Source organism: Bombina bombina, chromosome 6 (assembly GCF_027579735.1).
Source record: "Bombina bombina isolate aBomBom1 chromosome 6, aBomBom1.pri, whole genome shotgun sequence".
Lineage (NCBI taxonomy): Eukaryota > Metazoa > Chordata > Amphibia > Anura > Bombinatoridae > Bombina > Bombina bombina.
The window spans coordinates 242,461,945-242,485,436 of record NC_069504.1 but is presented as its reverse complement, the minus strand read 5'-3'; the positions used below and the strand labels follow the sequence as shown (position 1 = coordinate 242,485,436).

The 23,492-nt window shown below is 40.7% G+C and overlaps 1 protein-coding gene across 1 annotated transcript in view; it reads right to left on the bottom strand.

Moving 5' to 3' along the window:
• Positions 1–4,511: 4,511 nt before the first annotated feature.
• CAPS2 (calcyphosine 2) overlaps positions 4,512–23,492 on the bottom strand; it is a 314,122-nt gene continuing 295,141 nt past the window's right edge. The window contains exons 17-18 of the mRNA XM_053716776.1: positions 8,957–9,053; positions 4,512–4,929 (exon numbers count right to left, since the gene is read on the bottom strand). Of these exons, the coding sequence (XP_053572751.1) occupies positions 4,754–4,929; positions 8,957–9,053 (273 nt within the window). The 3' untranslated portion in view covers positions 4,512–4,753. The remainder of the gene's footprint in view (positions 4,930–8,956; positions 9,054–23,492) is intronic.

The following is a 23,492-nucleotide window of genomic DNA, read 5'->3' as shown; positions in this document are numbered from 1 at the left end:
ACCTTGAAAGGTGAAATCTCCATTGTGGAGGAGAAGCTTTGAAGTCCAGAAGATATCCCTGAGATATGATCTCCAATGCCCAGGGATCCTGGACATATCTTGCCCAAGCCTGGGCGAAGAGAGAGAGTCTGCCCCCCACTAGATCCGTTACCGGATCGGGGGCCCTCACTTCATGCTGTCTTAGGGGCAGCAGCAGGCTTTCTGGCCTGCTTGCCCTTGTTCCAGGCCTGGTTAGGTTTCCAGCCTTGTCTGTAGCGAGCAACAGCTCCTTCCTGTTTTGGAGCAGAGGAAGTTGAAGCTGCTCCTGCCTTGAAATTACGAAAGGCACGAAAATTAGACTGTCTAGCCCTGGGTTTGGCTCTGTCTTGAGGCAGGGCATGGCCTTTACCTCCCGTAATATCAGCGATAATTTCTTTCAAACCGGGCCCGAATAAAGTCTGCCCCTTGAAAGGTATGTTAAGTAGTTTCGATTTAGAAGTTACATCAGCTGACCAGGATTTTAGCCACAGCGCTCTGCGTGCCTGAATGGCGAATCCGGAATTCTTAGCCGTAAGTTTAGTTAAATGTACTACGGCATCAGAAATAAATGAATTAGCTAGCTTAAGGGTTTTAAGCTTAAGTGAAATCTCATCTAATGTCGCTGAGTCAAGGGTCTCTTCCAGAGACTCAAACCAAAATGCTGCCGCAGCCGTGACAGGCGCAATGCATGCAAGGGGTTGTAATATAAAACCTTGTTGAACAAACATTTTCTTAAGGTAACCCTCTAACTTTTTATCCATTGGATCTGAAAAGGCACAGCTATCCTCCACCGGGATAGTGGTACGCTTAGCTAAAGTAGAAACTGCTCCCTCCACCTTAGGGACCGTTTGCCATAAGTCCCGTGTGGTGGCGTCTATTGGAAACATTTTTCTGAATATAGGAGGGGGTGAGAAAGGCACACCGGGTCTGTCCCACTCCTTAGTAATAATTTCAGTAAGTCTCTTAGGTATAGGAAAAACGTCAGTACTCGTCGGTACCGCAAAATATTTATCCAACCTACACATTTTCTCTGGGATTGCAACTGTGTTACAATCATTCAGAGCCGCTAACACCTCCCCTAGCAGTACACAGAGTTTTTCCAGCTTGAACTTAAAATTTGAAATGTCTGAATCCAATTTATTTGGATCAGATCCGTCACCCGCAGAATGAAGCTCTCCGTCCTCATGCTCTGCATATTGTGATGCAGTATCAGACATGGCCCTAGCATTATCAGTATACTCTGTTCTCATCCCAGAGTGATCTCGTTTACCTCTAAGTTCTGGCAATTTAGACAAAACTTCAGTCATAACATTAGCCATGTCTTGTAAAGTGATTTGTAATGGCCGCCCTGATGTACTTGGCGTTACAATATCACGCACCTCCTGAGCGGGAGATGCAGGTACTGACACGTGAGGCAAGTTAGTCGGCATAACTTCCCCCTCGTTGTCTGGTAAATGTTGCTTAACATGTACAGATTGACTTTTATTTAAAGTAGCATCAATGCAATTAGTACATAAATTTCTATTGGGCTCCACCTTGGCTTTTGAACATATTGCACAAAGAGTTTCCTCTGTGTCAGACATGTTTAAACAAACTAGCAATTAGACTAGCAAGCTTGGAAATACTTTTCAACTAAATTTACAAGCAATATGTAAAAACGTTACTGTGCCTTTAAGAAGCACACAAAAAACTGACACAGTTGAATAAAAATGAACCGGATTAGTTATATAACCCAAATTTAGCAAAGGATTGCACACATTAGCAATGGATGATTAACCCTTAATATCAGAAAAAAACGTATAACAATTGACAATATAAGCGTTTTTATCACAGTCAAGCACAGTCTCACAGGTCTGCTGTGAGCGATTACCTCCCTCAAAATTAGTTTTGAAGACCCCTGAGCTCTGTGGAGACGTCCTGGATCATGCAGGGAGAAAAAGACAGACTGTGACCGAATTTCTGATGCGTAGTAAAAGCGCCAAAATAGGCCCCTCCCACTCACACTACAACAGTGAGGGAAGCTCAGTAAACTGTTTTAATTTAAAACAACGACAGCCATGTGGAAAATAAAGCCCAAAACAATTTTCACCAAGTACCTCAGATAATTAAACGATTTAACATGCCAGTAAACGTTTAAAATCAAATATATGAAATGTCATTAAAAAGCCTGCTGCTAGTCGCTCACACTGCAAGTTAGGCTAAAAGTTATATGCATAGAGTATTTTCCCAGTGAAGTGCCATTCCCCTGAAATACTTAAGTGTAAACATATATACATGTCAGCCTGATACCAGTTGCTACTACTGCATTTAAGGCTGTACTTACATTATAACGGTATTAGCAGTATTTTCAAAGTCAATTCCATTCCTTAGAAAATAATATACTGCAACATACCTCTTTGCAGGTGAACCTGCCCGCTGTCCCCTGATCTGAAGTTACCTTACTCCTCAGAATGGCCGAGAACAGCAAACGGATCTTAGTTACGTCCGCTAAGATCATATACAAAAACTCAGGTAGATTCTTCTTCAAATTCTGCCTGAGAAGGAAACAACACACTCCGGTGTCGTTTAAAATAACAAACTTTTGATTGAAGATATAAAAAACTAAGTTTAATCACCACAGTCCTCTCACACATCCTATCTATTAGTTGGGTGCAAGAGAATGACTGGGTGTGACGTAGAGGGGAGGAGCTATATAGCAGCTCTGCTTGGGTGATCCTCTTGCACTTCCTGTTGGGGAGGAGTTAATATCCCATAAGTAATGATGACCCGTGGACTGACTACACTTAACAGGAGAAATCCAATATATATTGATGAGCAGTGAAGTATACAGGGAGTGCAGAATTATTAGGCAAATGAGTATAAAATAATGAGAAATAATGAATAATACATATTGCAATGAATTATATTAAGTATATACCACTGATTAGTGTTTTTTGTTATTACAACAATAAAACAGACTTATATCCATTTAAGGGTTTAGAATGGCCTTCACAGTCCCCAGATTTATTTCAAACATGCACTACATGTAGGAAAATCTAAGATTATTTCTCAACTAAAGTACAAGTAAAGAAGAGCGGGAAATATTCCTATTGCAAGAATGGAAAGATTGCTGGCTACAAAAAATATTTAGCTGTGATTTCTGCCAAAGGTGGTTTTTCTAAGTACCCAAACATAGAAAGGGTGCCACATTTCCTTCTTTAATTTTTTTTTAATAATTGCGACAAGTAAAAAAATAAACTTTCATGGTTTAGATATATTGTGCAATTTACTTTCTTCTACTGGAATCCTTTGTTGAAACGCATACCTAGGTAGGCTCAAGAGCAGTAATGCACTACTGGGAACTAGCTGGTGATTGATAGCTGCACTCGTGTAATTGGTTCACTAGTTCTGTTTAGTTAGCTCCAAGTGCAAGGCTGCTCTGGAGCTGACTTTAACCCCTTAAGGACCGGGAATTTCAGAGGAAAATTTGCCCAAAAGACCAGAGATTTTTTTTTAGCATTTTGCTATCACCCCAGTTAAACAGAAATATAGCCTTGTTTTTTTTTATTTACCTATCAAAACTATATATATATTTAGTAGACAACCCAAGGTATTGATCTACGCCCATTTTGGTATATTTCATGCTACCATTTTGCCTGCCCAATGCGATCATATAAAAAAAATCATTAACTTTTCATAAACCATGGGTTTCTCACAGAAATTATTTACATACTGCGTGTGCAGTCATAACACAAATGGTTGTAAATACTTCTCTGGGATTCCCTTTCTTTAGAAATAGCAGGCATGCATGGCTTTGCCATTGGTTTTTGGTAATTAGAAGACCCCTAATTCAGTTGCGCAACACACTTCTGAAATTCCTGGCAGTGAAGGGGTTAATAAGGTAGATTGCAAGATTAATTATAGCAGAAATATAGAGTTTACCCTCCCACACCCTGATCCCTCCCAAACAGCTCTCTAACCTCCCTCACACCCCACTGGTCACCGCCATCTTAGGTACCCGCAGACAGTCTGCCAGCATGCAGTGTAGGGATTATAGTTTTTTTTATTTAAAAAAAAGTCTCTATAGTAGGAAAACTCTTCTCCCACCCAGAGCATGCAATTTTAAACAACTTTATAATATCTAGTCTGCTTTATTATCTCAGTATCCTTTACAGAAAAGCATATACAGGTAGGCTCAGGAGCAGCAATGTACTACTGGGAGTAAGTTGCTGATTAGTGGTGGCACATACATGCTTGTTGTCAGTGTCTCACCCAATGTGTTCTGCTAGCTCCCAGTAGTGCATTGCTGCTCTTTCCACAAAAGGATACCAAGAGAATGAAACAAATTTGATAATGGAAGTAAATTCTTAAGTTGTTTAAAATTGTATGCTCTGTCTGCATCATGAAAGAAAAAAAATGGGTTTCATATCCCTTTAACTGGAGTCAAACACATTGGGGTTGATCACGATCATTTAGAAAAACATCAAATGATTTACCTACAAAAATCCCTTTAATGGTGTTTTTCTGTTGAAAACCATTAGATACGTTGTCCTATTTTGAAATATAAAATTACTTTAAAACTATTTTCTTCGATTTCTTAGATTATAGACGTAAACAGATTACCTTTCTCAACAAATGATTTATATTTATATATATATATATATATATATTTATCACAATTGGTTTCCATTTTTATGCTGGTACAATTGACAGAAATACATTTTCACAATCAAGTTATATAAATCTATATGTGTTTTCATATTCCCCAGGAATTTCTTAGAATGTTAATAAAATCCTCATCATTCAAAATCCCAATGCTCAGCCCTTCATAATAATCTTCAAATTCACAGTAAGAAACTTCCTTTGGATTACTGCAGGCATCTTCCAGAGATTCCAAAAAGGCAGATTTGATTTCCTCTTCAGATGAAGTTCCTTAAAAAAAAAAGTTACAAAATGTATTAAAAAAGAAAGGAAAAAATGCTGCATAATAAAAATGGCAACTTACTTCAATTTTATTTCTCAGGGGCCATAAATAGGCTTACAGGCATCAAAAACATATGCAAATTATGTATAATTAAATGTAATTACTAATGAATTTATGCAAATCAGACTCATGCAGAGAAATTTAAAAATCTGTCCAATTTGACTCCATGGAGGATTAGAGCTGAAAAACATTGGTATATAGATTAACATGCTTGTTAATGAACATTAACACAGTTCTTGAAGGCACAGTAACAATGCCATATACACTGCAAGAATACAGGAAATCATCATGTGTATTCTGGAAGAAAACAAAACAAAAACATAATTTATTAAATTAATTTCTTTCTTGGTTGTGAGAATCCACAAGACCTTACACTTGAGATTTACATCACCTGGCCACCAGAAGGAGGCAAAGACACCCCACACAAGATCTTTAATTGTCTCTCCCACTTCCACCTCCCTCCCAGTAGTGTGTATAGCCAAGGTAAGGAAAAAACAGGGAAAGAAGTAGGGTAAAGAGGTGCAAAACTGCCACCACTAACAGAAAAAATGGCCGGGTTCATGGACTCACAACCAAGAAAGAAATTAATTTATTAGGTAAGAATAAATGATGTTTTCTTTCTAATGGTTGAGAGAGTCCACAAGACTTTACCCTTGGGAACTAATACCCAAGCTGAGAAGTCCACGAATTAAGGGTGGAAAATAAACAGAGAAAGACAGGCACCTATTTACCAGGAACCACTGCCTGATGGACCTTCCTTATAAAAGAAGCCTCAGCCGAGGTGAAAACATCAAAAAGAAAACATTTTGTAAAGGTATTCAAAGAAAACCAGGTTGCAGCCTTACATATCTGTTCCCCTGAAGCCTCATTCTTGAAAGCCCAAGAAGTAGAAACCAAACAAGTAGAATGAGCTTTAATTCTAGCAGGTGGTTGCTGGCCCACCTCCAAATAAGCCTTGTGAAGTCAGAAAAAAAGACCAACACACCGAAGTAGTCTTTTGGCCCCTGCATTTTCCTGAATACACAACAAACAAGCTTCTAGACTGGCAAAACTCCTTTGTAGCTTGTAAATAAAACTTCAATCTCCTAAACACATCCAAATTATGTTATAATCTTTCTTTAGAAGACTGTGGCTTAGGACATAAGGAAGAAACAACAATTTCCTGATTAATATTCTCTGCTGAAAGCATCTTTGGCAAAAACCCAGACACCGTATGTAACACAGCCTTTTCCTGTTAGAAAACCAAATAAGGCTGATCACAAGACAAGGCCGATAACTCTGAAACGAATACGGACAACAAGAACATAACTTTCCAATATAATAACTTGATGTCTAAGGAATGCATTAGTTCAAATGGCGGAAAGTGTAAAACTCTAAGAGCCAAATAAAGACTCCATGGAGTAGAGACTGGTTCAACAACAGGTCTGATTCTCACCAGAGCCTGAACAAAGGACTGAATTTTAGGAAGATGAGCTAGTCGCTTGTGAAGCAAAACAGAAAACACCTCTATCCTTGCTCTCTCCTAGATGAGGCATTAGAAAGAAAAAATCTTCACCCTCACCCAAATGTTAAGCCCATAACCTTTTTTTAACAGTATGTTTTAATTGAGTTCTTCTTTATGAGCAGTATGTGTTAGAGACTGAGCAGACATATTCATTAAAGCAGTCTGCTATTTCTTTATCTCCCTGAACAAGTCTATTTTTCTTTGTCTTGAGTCTTTTAGACCAATCTTTTGTATTTCTCCAATAATGGATATATCAGGTAGGGACCTGAAAAAGAGAAAAAAATATGTCATAAGGAGAGCAAGTTAAGTCCCATGGATATGCTGCACCTGTGTCAGAGTACCTACAAATAGCATCTGGGCTGTGTGTACTGTGTAAGGTCAGTTTAGCAATATCCATCAGAGAGCCCATCCAGTGCAAGTATGGAGTACCACAGAGGATTGAAGTCGGAAATACCTGTGTAGTGGAGACTAAGGATGAGTCCCTGCGACAACTGAGGGTAGTTATGGCTGAAGTCCCATAGGGAAATACTGTGCACATAACAGGGTATTGCTATGTCCCTGTATCATTCAGCTGCTGTGAAGCTTCTCTTCTGTCTTCCTTGTGAATGATACTTCCCAGGGGTTCTGGCAGTCTCACATTGGTTTGAGCTCTCAAATTAAAATCCATAAGCAAGTAGCTGGAAACACTGAACGAAGGAGTAACGATCCTAGCAGCTTCCGAATCTCACAGTGCAAACCGGAAGTAAACCCGGTAGGTAAAGGTCAATTCCTCCAGAGAACCAGAGAGCCGTAGCCATGGCGAAACCAAGCAATAAATACAAAGAGGGAGAGGCAGGCTCTGCACACAGGAATCCAGGATAAAAAAGATTCTTAAATGAGAAAAATATAAAAAATACAAAAGCAGCCACATACGTTGTGTATACAAAAAAAGAAGTGAACAAGGCAGGTAGACAAACTGACACTGATGTCTGACTAGTTTCACGTCTTCCCACGAAGCTTATTCATAGACATATGATATATCTATGAATAAGCGTCGTGGGAAGACGTGAAATTAGTGAAGCCCCACAAAGGGACCAAAAGCAGCTCAGGTTGGCTTTTACATGGTGCCTTGAGTCTCACCTTCAATATTATAATAATTTTTTTAAAATACTTGTGAATAAAAAATCTATATTTTTAAATATGAAGCGCTGAAAAAAAAGAAGCATATAACAAAGCAGATATGGTGTAGATTAGGCAGCAGCACAATAGTTTGAATGATACACAGTTCATTATTATATATGGATTACATTCTGCTATTTCCAAATGTAGCCTATAATCCAGCCCATCAGAGTTCCCATGCAAAAAGCCTTTCAGAGCTTTGTATGGGGCGTTCAGCTACTACCCATATATCAGCTGTGGCACAAAATAGAAAAACCTATAAACACCTTTCCACCATCTTTTTGGACTTTTCAAATTAAAAAAACCTTGACCTATTTCAATATTTTTGGCTTCTGTCACAAGGATTATTTTTTGCTTCTGGGAAGGTATTTGAAAATCCATACAAAAAGGCCATTAAAATGGGACGTAATGTGTTAATTTCTTATAGGCTTTCCTATTATCCCAAATACTAACACAAAAAAGAAAAGGAAGAAAGAAAGGAGGAAGGATTCCAAGCTCAATATGATGTTTGAGAACAAGAGAAATACAACCAAAGTACCGGAGAATTTTTAGCGTTTTTGCTATAACTCAGTTTAAACAGAAATAGAGCCTTTGTTTTTATGATTTACTTATGCAAATTACATATATATATATATAGAAGTAGACAACCCTATTTGGCTGCCAAATGCAATCCTACAAAAAATTGTTAACTTTTCATACTTTGGGTTTCTCACTGTAATTATTTACACACAACTACTGCCATGATAACACAAGTGGTTGTAAAATCTCTGGGGTCCCTTTGTTCAGAAACAGCAAACATGCATGGTTTGCCATTGCTTTTTGACAATAAAAATGCTGAAAATTGCAGTGGTGCAAAAAACTTTAAATTCTCAGCAGTGAATGGTTTAATATGTTAGCTTTTAAGGTTAATCTCTGCTGTAGCTTAGAGATACCCTCACACTTCCTGATCCCTCCCAAACAGCTTTCTTCCCTCACCTCACTGGTCACCACCATATTAGGGACTGGCAGACATGATCATTTTTATATTATTTATTTACTTTACTGTAGTGTAGGGTCCCCCTTCCCAGCCCATATTTTTCTAAAGCATAGGGGCCCAATCCCTCCCTCTCTCTTTAGAACATGACAAATAATGTCTCTCGTGGAAACATAACAATTTGTCTTAATACGTTGGGTAACACAGAGATTTGTATAACACATAGGTGATCTTAAATCTACACTTTCAAATTGATTTACACACAATAAAATAACAGAGTCTGTATAAAAAATATATAGGAAAACATTGTGCAAGCTTTTGGTCTTTTTACCTTACTTACCATCTAAAACTTGTGGGTGCTTCTTTGCACAATAAAATTTGCTCAGATCTGATGTAGGCACAACACCAGACTTAGCAGGATCCAGTTTCATAAATGCCTAAAATTAAAATGCATATTTGTGAAAAATACTGACTTTTTATAAAGAGAAAAAGAATGAGTAGACAATAATAGATAACAAACAACACAGTCAATCTTACATTTCCTAAATAATAAAATAAAAATGCAACCAACAAAGTCTAAATGGTGTTTACTGTATTAAAGTGATTAACGTACAGCTAGATCAGCTCGATCACATTAGGGTTTATATTCTTCCCTGTTATATAGCTTACTAAGGGCTAGGTTACCAGTAGCGCGCTAACAAAGGGGTTTATTGAGACTGTGCGCATCAGGTTTTTGCTCATATTACAAGTTCAATCAATTGAAATAAACGTGCGTCGGGTTAGCGCGACCTCAGAGCTTTGGTTAACGGTTATGCAAAACAAAAAAGTGTTACAAAACACATCAATAATGCATTACAAACTACAGTTACACTCATAATACTTGTAATGCAGCCCTAAATAAAATATCTTTTGGAATCTGTGTTACACTCATATATACACTTTCTGATAAAAATGATTCACATAAATATTATCATTTTTTTTATAAGGGTTAAAAGGTATATTGTATATGACAAAGTAGCTGACTGGAAAGGGCTATAATGTGTGTAAATATATATATATATATATATATATATATATATATATATATACACACACACACACACACACACACACACACACACACACACACACACAGGTATATGTAAAAACATATATAAACCCATATATATGTATATTCCAATATAAACCCATCTATATTTATATATATACAATATATATATATATATATATATATAAAAAATTATGCTTACCTGATAAATTTCTTTCTTTCTTGACACGATGAGTCCACGGATCATCATTAATTACTGTTGGGAATATCACTCCTGCCCAGCAGGAGGCGGCAAAGAGCACCACAGCAGAGCTGTTAAATATCTCCTCCCTTCCCTCCCACCCCAGTCATTCGACCGAAGTAAAGGAGAGAAAGGAAGAAACAAGGTGCAGAGGTGTCTGAAGATCATAACATACTAACAACCTGTCTAAATAACAGGGAGGGCCGTGGACTCATCGTGTCAAGAAATAAATAAATTAATCAGGTAAGCATACATTTTGTTTTCTTTCTAATGACACAATGAGTCCACGGATCATCATTAATTACTGTTGGGAATCAATACCCAAGCTAGAGTACACTGGCTGGAAAAACACTTCCGGATGGAGTTCCCACTCACCCGGGTGAAAGGTCTGCCTGCTAAAGAAGTCCACCTCCCAGATGTCCACTTCTGGAATGTGGATCGCCGACAGACAGCAATTGTGGGTCTCAGCCCAGTGAACGATCTAGGCTACCTCTGTCACGGCCAAAGAACTACGGGTTCATCTCTGACGTTGACGTAAGCCATTGAGGTTATATTGCCCGACTGGAATCTGATGAACCAGGCCAAAGCTAACTGAGGCCAGGCCAGAAGGGGATTGAAGACTAAGCTCTAAATTCCAGATTGTTGATTGGTAGAACTGACTCCAACTGAGTACATTGCTCCCCAGCCCAAAAAGTTGACCTCTGTTGTCACAATCACCCAGGAAGAACTGCCAAAGCAGGTGCCCTGGGAGAGAAGATCCTGAGACAACCACCAAAGTAGGAAATCCCTTGTTCCCTGCTCCAGCTGAAACCATGGAGACAAATCTGCATACTCTCTGTTCCACTACCTAAGTATGCTTTAACTGCTGAGTTCTGAGGTGGAACCGGGCAAACGGGATGATGTCCAATGCCGCTACCATCAGCCCAATTACCTCCATGCACAGGGCCACTGATGGCCAAAGAGAGAACTGAAGTGTTAGGCAAGAATTGAAAAACATAATTTATGCTTACCTGATAAATTCCTTTCTCCTGTAGTGTAGTCAGTCCACGGGTCATCCATTACTTATGGAATATATCTCTTCCTAACAGGAAACTGCAAGAGAATTACCCAGCAGAGCTGCTATATAGCTCCTCCCCTCACATATCATACTCAGTCATTCGACCAAAGCAGACGAGAAAGGAGGAACCATAGGGTACAGTGGTGACTGGAGTTTAATTAAAATTTAGACCTGCCGAAAAAACAGGGCGGGCCGTGGACTGACTACACTACAGGAGAAAGGAATTTATCAGGTAAGCATAAATTATGTTTTATCCTGTTAAGTGTAGTCAGTCCACGGGTCATCCATTACTTATGGAATACCAATACCAAAGCTAAAGTACACGGATGAAGGGAGGGACAAGGCAGGAACATTAAACAGAAGGAACCACTGCCTGAAGTACCTTTCTCCCAAAAATAGCCTCCGACGAAGCAAAAGTGTCAAATTTGTAACATTTTGAAAAAGTGTGAAGCGAAGACCAAGTCGCAGCCTTGCAAATCTGTTCAACAGAGGCCTCATTTTTAAAGGCCCAGGTGGAAGCCACAGCTCTAGTAGAATGAGCTGTAATCCTTTCAGGAGGCTGCTGTCCAGCAGTCTCATAGGCTAAGCGTATTATGCTACGAAGCCAAAAAGAGAGAGAGGTAGCCGAAGCCTTTTGACCTCTCCTCTGTCCAGATTAAACGACAAACAGGGAAGAAGTTTGACGAAAATCCTTAGTTGCCTGCAAATAGAATTTCAGGGCACGGACTACGTCCAGATTATGCAAAAGTCGTTCCTTCTTTGAAGAAGGGTTAGGACAAAGAGATGGAACAACAATCTCTTGATTGATATTCCTGTTAGTAACTACTTTAGGTAAGAACCCAGGTTCAGTACGCAGGACTACCTTGTCTGAATGAAAAATCAGATAAGGAGAATCACAATGTAAGGCTGATAACTCAGAGACTCTTCGAGCCGAGGAAATAGCCATCAAAAACAGAACTTTCCAAGATAACAGCTTGATATCAATGGAATGAAGGGGTTCAAATGGAATGCCTTGAAGAACATTAAGAACTAAGTTTAAGCTCCACGGCGGAGCAACAGACTTAAACACAGGCTTAATCCTAGTTAAAGCCTGACAGAAAGCCTGAACGTCTGGAACTTCAGCCAGACGTTTGTGTAGAAGAATAGACAGAGCAGAAATCTGTCCCTTTAACGAACTAGTAGATAAGCCCTTTTCTAAACCCTCTTGTAGAAAGGACAATATCCTAGGAATCCTAACCTTACTCCATGAGTAACTCTTGGATTCGCACCAATGTAAATATTTACGCCATATCTTATGGTAAATTTTTCTGGTAACAGGCTTCCTAGCCTGTATTAAGGTATCAATAACCGACTCCGAGAAGCCACGCTTTGATAGAATCAAGCGTTCAATCTCCATGCAGTCAGCCTCAGAGAAATTAGATTTGGATGTTTGAAAGGACCCTGAATTAGAAGGTCCTGTCTCAGAGGCAGAGACCACGGTGGACAGGACGACATGTCCACTAGGTCTGCATACCAGGTCCTGCGTGGCCACGCAGGCGCTATCAGAATCACCGAAGCTCTCTCCTGTTTGATCTTGGCAATCAAACGAGGAAGCATCGGGAATGGTGGAAACACATAAGCCATGTTGAAGACCCAAGGGGCTGTCAGAGCATCTATCAGCACCGCTCCCGGGTCCCTGGACCTGGATCCGTAACAAGGAAGCTTGGCGTTCTGACGAGAAGCCATGAGATCCAGATCTGGTTTGCCCCAACGACGAATCAGTTGAGCAAAGACCTCCGGATGAAGCTCCCACTCCCCCGGATGAAAAGTCTGGCGACTTAGAAAATCCGCCTCCCAGTTCTCCACGCCTGGGATGTAGATCGCTGACAGGTGGCAAGAGTGAGACTCTGCCCAGCGAATTATCTTTGAGACTTCCAACATCGCTAGGGAACTTCTGGTTCCCCCTTGATGGTTGATGTAAGCCACAGTCGTGATGTTGTCCGACTGAAATCTGATGAACCTCAGAGTTGCTAACTGAGGCCAAGCTAGGAGAGCATATAATATTGCTCTTAACTCCAGAATATTTATTGGGAGGAGTTTCTCCTCCTGAGTCCATAATCCCTGAGCTTTCAGGGAATTCCAGACTGCTCCCCAGCCTAGAAGGCTGGCGTCTGTTGTTACAATCGTCCAATCTGGCCTGCGAAAGGTCATCCCCTTGGACAGATGTGGCCGAGAGAGCCACCATAGAAGAGAATCTCTGGTCTTTTGATCCAGATTTAGTAGGGGGGACAAATCTGAGTAATCCCCGTTCCACTGACTTAGCATGCACAATTGCAGCGGTCTGAGATGCAGGCGCGCAAATGGTACTATGTCCATTGCCGCTACCATTAAGCCGATTACTTCCATGCACTGAGCTACTGACGGGTGTGGAATGGAGTGAATGACACGGCAAGCATTTAGAAGTTTTAATAACCTGGCCTCTGTCAGGTAAATTTTCATCTCTACAGAATCTATAAGAGTCCCTAGAAAGGGAACTCTTGTAAGTGGTAATAGAGAACTCTTTTCCACGTTCACCTTCCACCCATGCGACCTCAGAAATGCCAGAACTATCTCTGTATGAGACTTGGCAGTTTGAAAACTTGACGCTTGTATCAGAATGTCGTCTAGGTACGGAGTCACCGCTATGCCTCGCGGTCTTAGTACCGCCAGAAGTGATCCTAGAATTTTTGTAAAGATTCTTGGAGCCGTAGCTAATCCGAAGGGAAGAGCTACAAACTGGTAATGCCTGTCTAGGAAGGCAAATCTCAGATACCGGTAATGGTCCTTGTGAATCGGTATGTGAAGGTAGGCATCCTTTAGATCCACTGTGGTCATGTACTGACCCTCTTGGATCATGGGAAGGATGGTTCGAATAGTTTCCATTTTGAATGATGGAACTCTTAGAAATTTGTTTAGGATTTTTAAGTCCAAGATTGGCCTGAAGGTTCCCTCTTTCTTGGGAACCACAAATAGGTTTGAATAGAATCCCTGCCCGTGTTCCATCCGCGGAACTGGGTGGATTACCCCCATTAATAAGAGGTCTTGTACACAGTGTAGAAACGCCTCTTTCTTTATTTGGTTTGCTGATAACCTTGAAAGATGAAATCTCCCGCGTGGAGGATAAGTTTTGAAGTCCAGGAGATATCCCTGAGATATGATCTCCAACGCCCAGGGATCCTGGACATCTCTTGCCCAAGCCTGGGCGAAGAGAGAAAGTCTGCCCCCCACTAGATCCGTTTCCGGATAGGGGGCCCTCTCTTCATGCTGTTTTGGGGGCAGCAGCAGGTTTCTTGGCCTGCTTGCCCCTGTTCCAGGACTGGTTAACTTTCCAGCCCTGTCTGTAACGAGCAACAGCTCCTTCCTGTTTTGGAGCGGAGGAAGTTGATGCTGCTCCTGCCTTGAAGTTACGAAAGGCACGAAAATTAGACTGTTTGGCCTTTGATTTGGCCCTGTCCTGAGGTAGAGCATGGCCCTTACCTCCCGTAATGTCAGCAATAATTTCTTTCAAGCCGGGCCCGAATAAGGTCTGCCCTTTGAAAGGAATATTAAGCAATTTAGATTTAGAAGTCACGTCAGCTGACCAGGATTTAAGCCATAGCGCTTGGATGGCGAATCCAGAGTTCTTAGCCGTAAGTTTGGTTAAATGCACAACGGCATCAGAAACAAATGCGTTAGCTAGCTTAAGTGTCTTAAGCTTGTTGATTATTTCATCCAATGGAGCTGAGCAAATGGCCTCTTCCAGAGACTCAAACCAGAATGCTGCCGCAGCAGTGACAGGCGCAATGCATGCGAGGGGCTGTAAAATAAAACCTTGTTGAACAAACATTTTCTTAAGGTAACCCTCTAATTTTTTATCCATTGGATCTGAAAAGGCACAACTATCCTCCACCGGGATAGTGGTACGCTTAGCTAAAGTAGAAACTGCTCCCTCCACCTTAGGGACCGTCTGCCATAAGTCTCGTGTGGTGGCGTCAATAGGAAACATTTTCCTAAATATGGGAGGAGGGGTAAAAGGCACACCCGGTCTATCCCACTCCTTGCTAATAATCTCTGTAAGCCTTTTTGGTATAGGAAATACGTCAGTACACACCGGTACCGCATAGTATCTATCCAACCTACATAATTTCTCTGGAATTGCAACCGTGTTACAATCATTCAGAGCCGCTAATACCTCCCCTAGCAATGTGCGGAGGTTCTCTAGCTTAAATTTAAAATTGGAAATCTCTGAATCCAGTCTCCCTGGATCAGATCCGTCACCCACAGAATGAAGCTCTCCGTCTTCACGTTCTGCAAACTGTGACGCAGTATCTGACATGGCTCTCATCTCATCCGCGCGCTCTATCCATAACCCAGAGCTATCGCGCTAGCCTCTTAATTCTGGCAACTTAGATAATACTTCTGTCATAACAGTAGCCATGTCTTGCAAAGTGATTTGTAAGGGCCTCCCTGATGTACTTGGCGCCACAAAATCACGCACCTCCTGAGCGGGAGGCGAAGGTACTGACATGTGAGGAGAGTTAGTCGGCATAACTTCCCCCTCGTCGTCTGGTGATAATTTCTTTACATGTAAAGATTGACTTTTATTTAAAGTAGCATCAATGCAATTAGTACACAAATTTCTATTGGGCTCCACATTGGCCTTTAAACATAGTGAACAAAGAGATTCATCTGAGTCAGACATGTTTAAACAAACTAGCAACCAGACTACTTGGAAATACTTTTCAAAATTAATTTACAAGCAATATAAAAAACGTTACTGTGCCTTTAAGAAGCACAGAAAAACTGACACAGTTGAAATAACAATGACCAAAATAGTTATAGCAACCAAATTTTCACAGTAAATGTATTAAGTTAGCAAAGGATTGCACCCACCAGCAAATGGATGATTAACCCCTTAGTACCCAAAAACGGATAACAATGATATAATTAACGTTTTTCTCACAGTCAAATACACTGTCACAGGACTGCTGTGCCTGATTACCTCCCTCAAAATGGATTTTGAAGACCCCTGAGCTCTCTAGAGACGATCTGGATCATGGAGGATGAAGTAGACAGATTGTGACTGAATTTTTACTGCGCAAAAAAGCGCTAAAATAGGCCCCTCCCACTCATATTACAACAGTGGGGAAGCTCAGAAACTGTTTCTATGCAGAAAACAAAAATGGCCATGTGGTAAAAATCATGCCCTAATAAGTTTTATCACCAAGTACCTCACAAAAACGATTAACAAGCCAGTAAACGTTTTAAACATACATTTGAAAGTTATGTATTATTATTAATAAGCCTGCTACCAGTCGTTTTTACTGCAGTTAAGGCTCATACATTATTTCAGTATTAACAGTATTTTCAGAGTCAATTCCATTCCTTAGAAAAATACATTCAGTGTACACACACACACACACATCAGCCTGATACCAGTCGCTATCACTGCATTTAAGGCTGAACTTACTTTACAATGGTATCAGCAGTATTTTCTCAGTCAATTCCATTCCTCAGAAAATAAATTATTGCACATACCTCATTTGTTGCAGGGGAGCCCTGCATGCTATTCCCCTTCTCTGAAGTTACCTCACTCCTCAGATGAGAAACAGCCAGTGGATCTTAGTTACGTCTGCTAAGACCATAGAAAAAAACCCAGGCAGATTCTTCTTCTAATGCTGCCTGAGAATAAACAGCACACTCCGGTGCCATTTAAAAATAACAAACTTTTGATTGTAGAAATAAACTAAGTTAAAAAACACCACAGATCTCTCACAGCTTCCTTTTTAGTTAGGCTGCAAGAGAATGACTGGGTATGATATGTGAGGGGATGAGCTATATAGCAGCTCTGCTGGGTAATTGTCTTGCAGTTTCCTGTTAGGAAGAGATATATTCCATAAGTAATGGATGACCCGTGGACTGACTACACTTAACAGGAGAAATCTTTGTTTTCCTGACTACTGTCAGACTTCATTGATGAGGAAAGAAATAGAGGCCTAGATTTAGAGTTCGGCGGTAGCCGTCAAAACCAGCGTTAGAGGCTCCTAACGCTGGTTTTGGCCGCCCGCTGGTATTTGGAGTCAGTGATTAAAGGGTCTAACGCTCACTTTTCAGCCGCGACTTTTCCATACCGCAGATCCCCCTACGCCATTTGCGTAGCCTATCTTTTCAATGGGATCTTTCTAACGCCGGTATTTAGAGTCGTTTCTGCAGTGAGCGTTAGAGCTCTAACGACAAGATTCCAGCCGCCTGAAAAAAGCAGGAGTTAAGAGCTTTCTGGCTAACGCCGGTTTATAAAGCTCTTAACTACTGTACCCTAAAGTACACTAACACCCATAAACTACCTATGTACCCCTAAACCGAGGTCCCCCCACATCGCCGCCACTCGATTAAAATTTTTAACCCCTAATCTGCCGACCGCCACCTACGTTATACTTATGTACCCCTAATCTGCTGCCCCTAACCCCGCCGACCCCTATATTATATTTATTAACCCCTAACTTGCCCCCCACAACGTCGCCGCAAGCTACTTAAAATAATTAACCCCTAATCTTCCGACCGCAAATCGCCGCCACCTACGTTATCCCTATGTACCCCTAATCTGCTGCCCCTAACATCGCCGACCCCTATGTTATATTTATTAACCCCTAATCTGCCCCCCACAACGTCGCCGACACCTACCTACACTTATTAACCCCTAATCTGCCGAGCGGACCTGAGCGCTACTATAATAAAGTTATTAACCCCTAATCCGCCTCACTAACCCTATCATAAATAGTATTAACCCCTAATCTGCCCTCCCTAACATCGCCGACACCTACCTTCAATTATTAACCCCTAATCTGCCGACCGGAGCTCACCGCTATTCTAATAAATGTATTAACCCCTAAAGCTAAGTCTAACCCTAACACTAACACCCCCCTAACTTAAATATAATTTTTATCTAACGAAATAAATTAACTCTTATTAAATAAATGATTCCTATTTAAAGCTAAATACTTACCTGTAAAATAAATCCTAATATAGCTACAATATAAATTACATTTATATTATAGCTATTTTAGGATTAATATTTATTTTACAGGCAACTTTGTAATTATTTTAACCAGGTACAATAGCTATTAAATAGTTAAGAACTATTTAATAGTTACCTAGTTAAAATAATTACAAATTTACCTGTAAAATAAATCCTAACCTAAGATATAATTAAACCTAACACTACCCTATCAATAAAATAATTAAATAAACTACCTACAATTACCTACAATTAACCTAACACTACACTATCAATAAATTAATTAAACACAATTGCTACAAATAAATACAATTAAATAAACTATCTAAAGTACAAAAAATAAAAAAGAACTAAGTTACAGAAAATAAAAAAATATTTACAAACATAAGAAAAATATTACAACAATTTTAAACTAATTACACCTACTCTAAGCCCCCTAATAAAATAACAAAGACCCCCAAAATAAAAAATTCCCTACCCTATTCTAAAATACAAAAATTACAAGCTCTTTTACCTTACCAGCCCTGAACAGGGCCCTTTGCAGGGCATGCCCCAAGATTTTCAGCTCTTTTGCCTGTAAAAAAAAACATACAATACCCCCCCCCCAACATTACAACCCACCACCCACATACCCCTAATCTAACCCAAACCCCCTTAAATAAACCTAACACTAATCCCCTGAAGATCTTCCTACCTTGTCTTCACCATCCAGGTATCACCGATCCGTCCTGGCTCCAAGATCTTCATCAAACCCAAGCGGGGGTTGGCGATCCATAATCCGGTGCTCCAAAGTCTTCCTCCTATCCGGCAACAAGAGGACATCCGGACCGGCAAACATCTTCTCCAAGCGGCATCTTCTATGTTCTTCCATCCGATGACGACCGGCTCCATCTTGAAGACCTCCAGCGCGGATCCATCCTCTTCTTCCGACGACTAGACGACGAATGACGGTTCCTTTAAGGGACGTCATCCAAGATGGCGTCCCTCGAATTCCGATTGGCTGATAGGATTCTATCAGCCAATCGGAATTAAGGTAGGAATTTTCTGATTGGCTGATGGAATCAGCCAATCAGAATCAAGTTCAATCCGATTGGCTGATCCAATCAGCCAATCAGATTGAGCTCGCATTCTATTGGCTGTTCCGATCAGCCAATAGAATGCGAGCTCAATCTGATTGGCTGATTGGATCAGCCAATCGGATTGAACTTGATTCTGATTGGCTGATTCCATCAGCCAATCAGAATATTCCTACCTTAATTCCGATTGGCTGATAGAATCCTATCAGCCAATCGGAATTCGAGGGACGCCATCTTGGATGACGTCCCTTAAAGGAACCGTCATTCGTCGTCTAGTCGTCGGAAGAAGAGGATGGATCCGCGCTGGAGGTCTTCAAGATGGAGCCGGTCGTCATCGGATGGAAGAACATAGAAGATGCCGCTTGGAGAAGATGTTTGCCGGTCCGGATGTCCTCTTCTTGCCGGATAGGAGGAAGACTTTGGAGCACCGGATTATGGATCGCCAACCCCCGCTTGGGTTGGATGAAGATCTTGGAGCCAGGACGGATCGGTGATACCTGGATGGTGAAGACAAGGTAGGAAGATCTTCAGGGGATTAGTGTTAGGTTTATTTAAGGGGGTTTGGGTTAGATTAGGGGTATGTGGGTGGTGGGTTGTAATGTTGGGGGGGGGTATTGTATGTTTTTTTTTACAGGCAAAAGAGCTGAAATTCTTGGGGCATGCCCCGCAAAGGGCCCTGTTCAGGGCTGGTAAGGTAAAAGAGCTTGCAATTTTTGTATTTTAGAATAGGGTAGGGAATTTTTTATTTTGGGGGTCTTTGTTATTTTATTAGGGGGCTTAGAGTAGGTGTAATTAGTTTAAAATTGTTGTAATATTTTTCTTATGTTTGTAAATATTTTTTTATTTTCTGTAACTTAGTTCTTTTTTATTTTTTGTACTTTAGATAGTTTATTTAATTGTATTTATTTGTAGCAATTGTGTTTAATTAATTTATTGATAGTGTAGTGTTAGGTTAATTGTAGGTAATTGTAGGTAGTTTATTTAATTAATTTATTGATAGGGTAGTGTTAGGTTTAATTATATCTTAGGTTAGGATTTATTTTACAGGTAAATTTGTAATTATTTTAACTAGGTAACTATTAAATAGTTCTTAACTATTTAATAGCTATTGTACCTGGTTAAAATAATTACAAAGTTGCCTGTAAAATAAATATTAATCCTAAAATAGCTATAATATAATTATAATTTATGTTGTAGCTATATTAGGATTTATTTTACAGGTAAGTATTTAGCTTTAAATAGGAATCATTTATTTAATAAGAGTTAATTTATTTCGTTAGATAAAAATTATATTTAACTTAGGGGGGTGTTAGTGTTAGGGTTAGACTTAGCTTTAGGGGTTAATACATTTATTAGAATAGCGGTGAGCTCCGGTCGGCAGATTAGGGGTTAATAATTGAAGTTAGGTGTCGGCGATGTTAGGGAGGGCAGATTAGGGGTTAATACTATTTATGATAGGGTTAGTGAGGCGGATTAGGGGTTAATACATTTATTATAGTAGCGCTCAGGTCCGCTCGGCAGATTAGGGGTTAATAAGTGTAGGCAGGTGTCGGCGACGTTGTGGGGGGCAGATTAGGGGTTAATAAATATAACATAAGGGTCGGCGATGTTAGGGCAGCAGATTAGGGGTACATAGGGATAACGTAGGTGGCGGCGGTTTACGGAGCGGCAGATTAGGGGTTAAAAGTGTAATGCAGGGGTCAGCGATAGCGGGGGCGGCAGATTAGGGGTTAATAAGTGTAAGGTTAGGGGTGTTTAGACTCGGGGTACATGTTAGAGTGTTAGGTGCAGACGTAGGAAGTGTTTCCCCATAGGAAACAATGGGGCTGCGTTAGGAGCTGAACGCTGCTTTTTTGCAGGTGTTAGGTTTTTTTTCAGCTCAAACAGCCCCATTGTTTCCTATGGGAGAATCGTGCACGAGCACGTTTTTGAGGCCGGCCGCGTCCGTAAGCAACTCTGGTATCGAGAGTTGCATTTGCGGTAAATATGCTCTACGCTCCTTTTTTGGAGCCTAACGCAGCATTTGTTTGAACTCTCGATACCAGAGTTAAATTTATGGTGCGGCCAGAAAAAAACCCGCGGAGCGTTAACAGCCCTTTTACCGCCAAACTCCAAATCTAGCCGATAGTTCTACTAAGAAAACTATTCCAAATATTCCTTCCATGCGTGAGACCGCAGGAAAGATATCCCCATTTCTGTTGATCTTGCATATTGAAAGGAAGGCGCCTGAACCAGGAATTCGTCCAGATAAGGTGCCAATGCAATGCCCCGCAATCAGAGCACCACCAGCAGGGATCCTAGAAACCTTGAGAAAATTCTGTGAGCTGTGGCAAGGCCGAATGAAAGAACCACGAACTGGAAGTGTTTGTCTAGCAAAACACGCCTTAAAACTTGAGATGGTTCTTGTGAGTGGGAACATGCAAGTAAGCGTCCTTTAAATCCACCATGGTCATAAACTAATAGATTCCATCTTGAATGACGGCACTCTGAGAAACTTGTTTAGACTCTTGAGATCTAAAAATTGGTCTGAAGGTTCCCTCCTTCTTGGGAATCACGAACAGAATAGAATCCCAGACTTCGTTCCTGCAATAGAACAAGGACTATCACTCCCAGGTCGGAGAGGTTCCATACATAGTGTAAGACGCCTCTCTTTTTCTGCAGATAATCTTGAAAGCAGAAACCTGTCCCATGGAGAAAAAGTCTTGAACCCTAGTTTGTATCCCTGGGGCACACTGTCCTCCCGGATCGGGGGCAGGCCCTTCATGATGTCTTTGATTCACCAGCAGGCTTCTTGAATTGCTTTCCCCTATTCCAAGACTGACTGGGTCTCCAGGAAGGCTTAGACTGCTCCTGCTTGGAAGGAGTGGAAGGATTTCCTTTGAAATTTAGAAAGGAACGAAAATACTCTGACGTCCTTTTTGTTTATTTCTCTTATCCTGAGGGAGGGAATGTCCCTTACCTCCTGTAATATCAGAAAGTATCTCCGTCAAACCAGACTTAGATGAGGCATCTGCAGACCAATATTTTGACCATAACGCTCTGCGGGTCCAAATGAAATCTTAGCTCCCGGCTTATTAACCTGAAGGGAAGTATCTGTAATAAAGGAGTTGGCTAACTTAAGTGCCTGATTTCTTCAAGAGGAGTGTCTGTCCGAATAGAAACAGACCACGCATCAAACCAGTACACTGCTGCACTGGTGACAGTAGCAATATAAACCGCAGGTTGTTGTAACCCCTGATGTACATACATTCCCTGGGTACCATTGCCAAGACTCCTTGATAGATAAGAAATGGAGGAAAGGGGATACCCAGTTTCTCCCATTCCTTCGCAATCATCTCTGTAGCCCTATCTGGTACAGGAATTACTTCTACCATAGAGGGCACGTAAAAATCTTTGTATAGTTTACTTATTAGGATTGACTACGCCGGTAATGTCGGAGTCGTCCAGTGTAGCAAAAACCTCTTTAAGTAACAAATGGAGGTGTTTAAGCTTTACCTGAAAGAAACAACTTCAGTATCAGATAAAGGTATTACATAGACTGAGTCTGAGATTCCCCCTTATGTACTACCGAAGTATCTTCCTCTTCAAGCTTCAGGGAAGAAACATTCAGAATAGCTACTACTGTATCAGCAATGTTATTCACTGATTAAATACATATCCTCAAGCGCTTTCCCTGCAGCATGGGAAAAGCAGGCAATGCATCAGAAACGTTCTCTTGGGAGAAGTTGTCTGTACCATACTTGCATGTCGTTCTAACTGGCGACATTATCAACCAAAAAGTGATAACATCCTTATATAGGAAGCCTATTACATCTAACACAATTTTGCACGCCAGATCCAGTCATCCGAGACATACTGGGTTTGGGGTGGCAAAAGGACAGATGATAAGACTGAAGAGGAATTGCTCCCTGGATTCAGATTTCCAGAAGGAAGCAAATATCCTCAGAACACAACTACTGGAAAGAGGTTATCATCCAAAAATTGTAAATAGGGCGTATGTGGAAGTTAACAGAATGGAGCGATCCAGTATGCTACAAAAGAAAGGTATAAACCACAGTGATACTTTTGATTCAAACAAACCTATCTTCATGTAAGGATATGTTTAGTTGTTTTTAGAGAACACTACAATTACAGCCCCTGCTTTATGCAGGACCACTCAGTCTCACACCTTACCTCGGATTCCCACAGATTTAACTTAAGGGAACCCTGATATGCTCATTGATCTGAGGGTCACTACAGCAGGGTTGCTGAGTGAAACCGGAACCTTCACGCAACAATAAATGCTTAAAGCAGAGAAGAGAGTAAGTCTTATAGGATTGACTGCAGCAGTAGTGAAAGAGTTAATTAGTGCAGGTGCCTTAATTCAAACAGAGTTGCAATGGAAATAGTTTATGCAGCAGGCTTTAACAAACACACTGAAATTAACACAGTACTTTGATAAG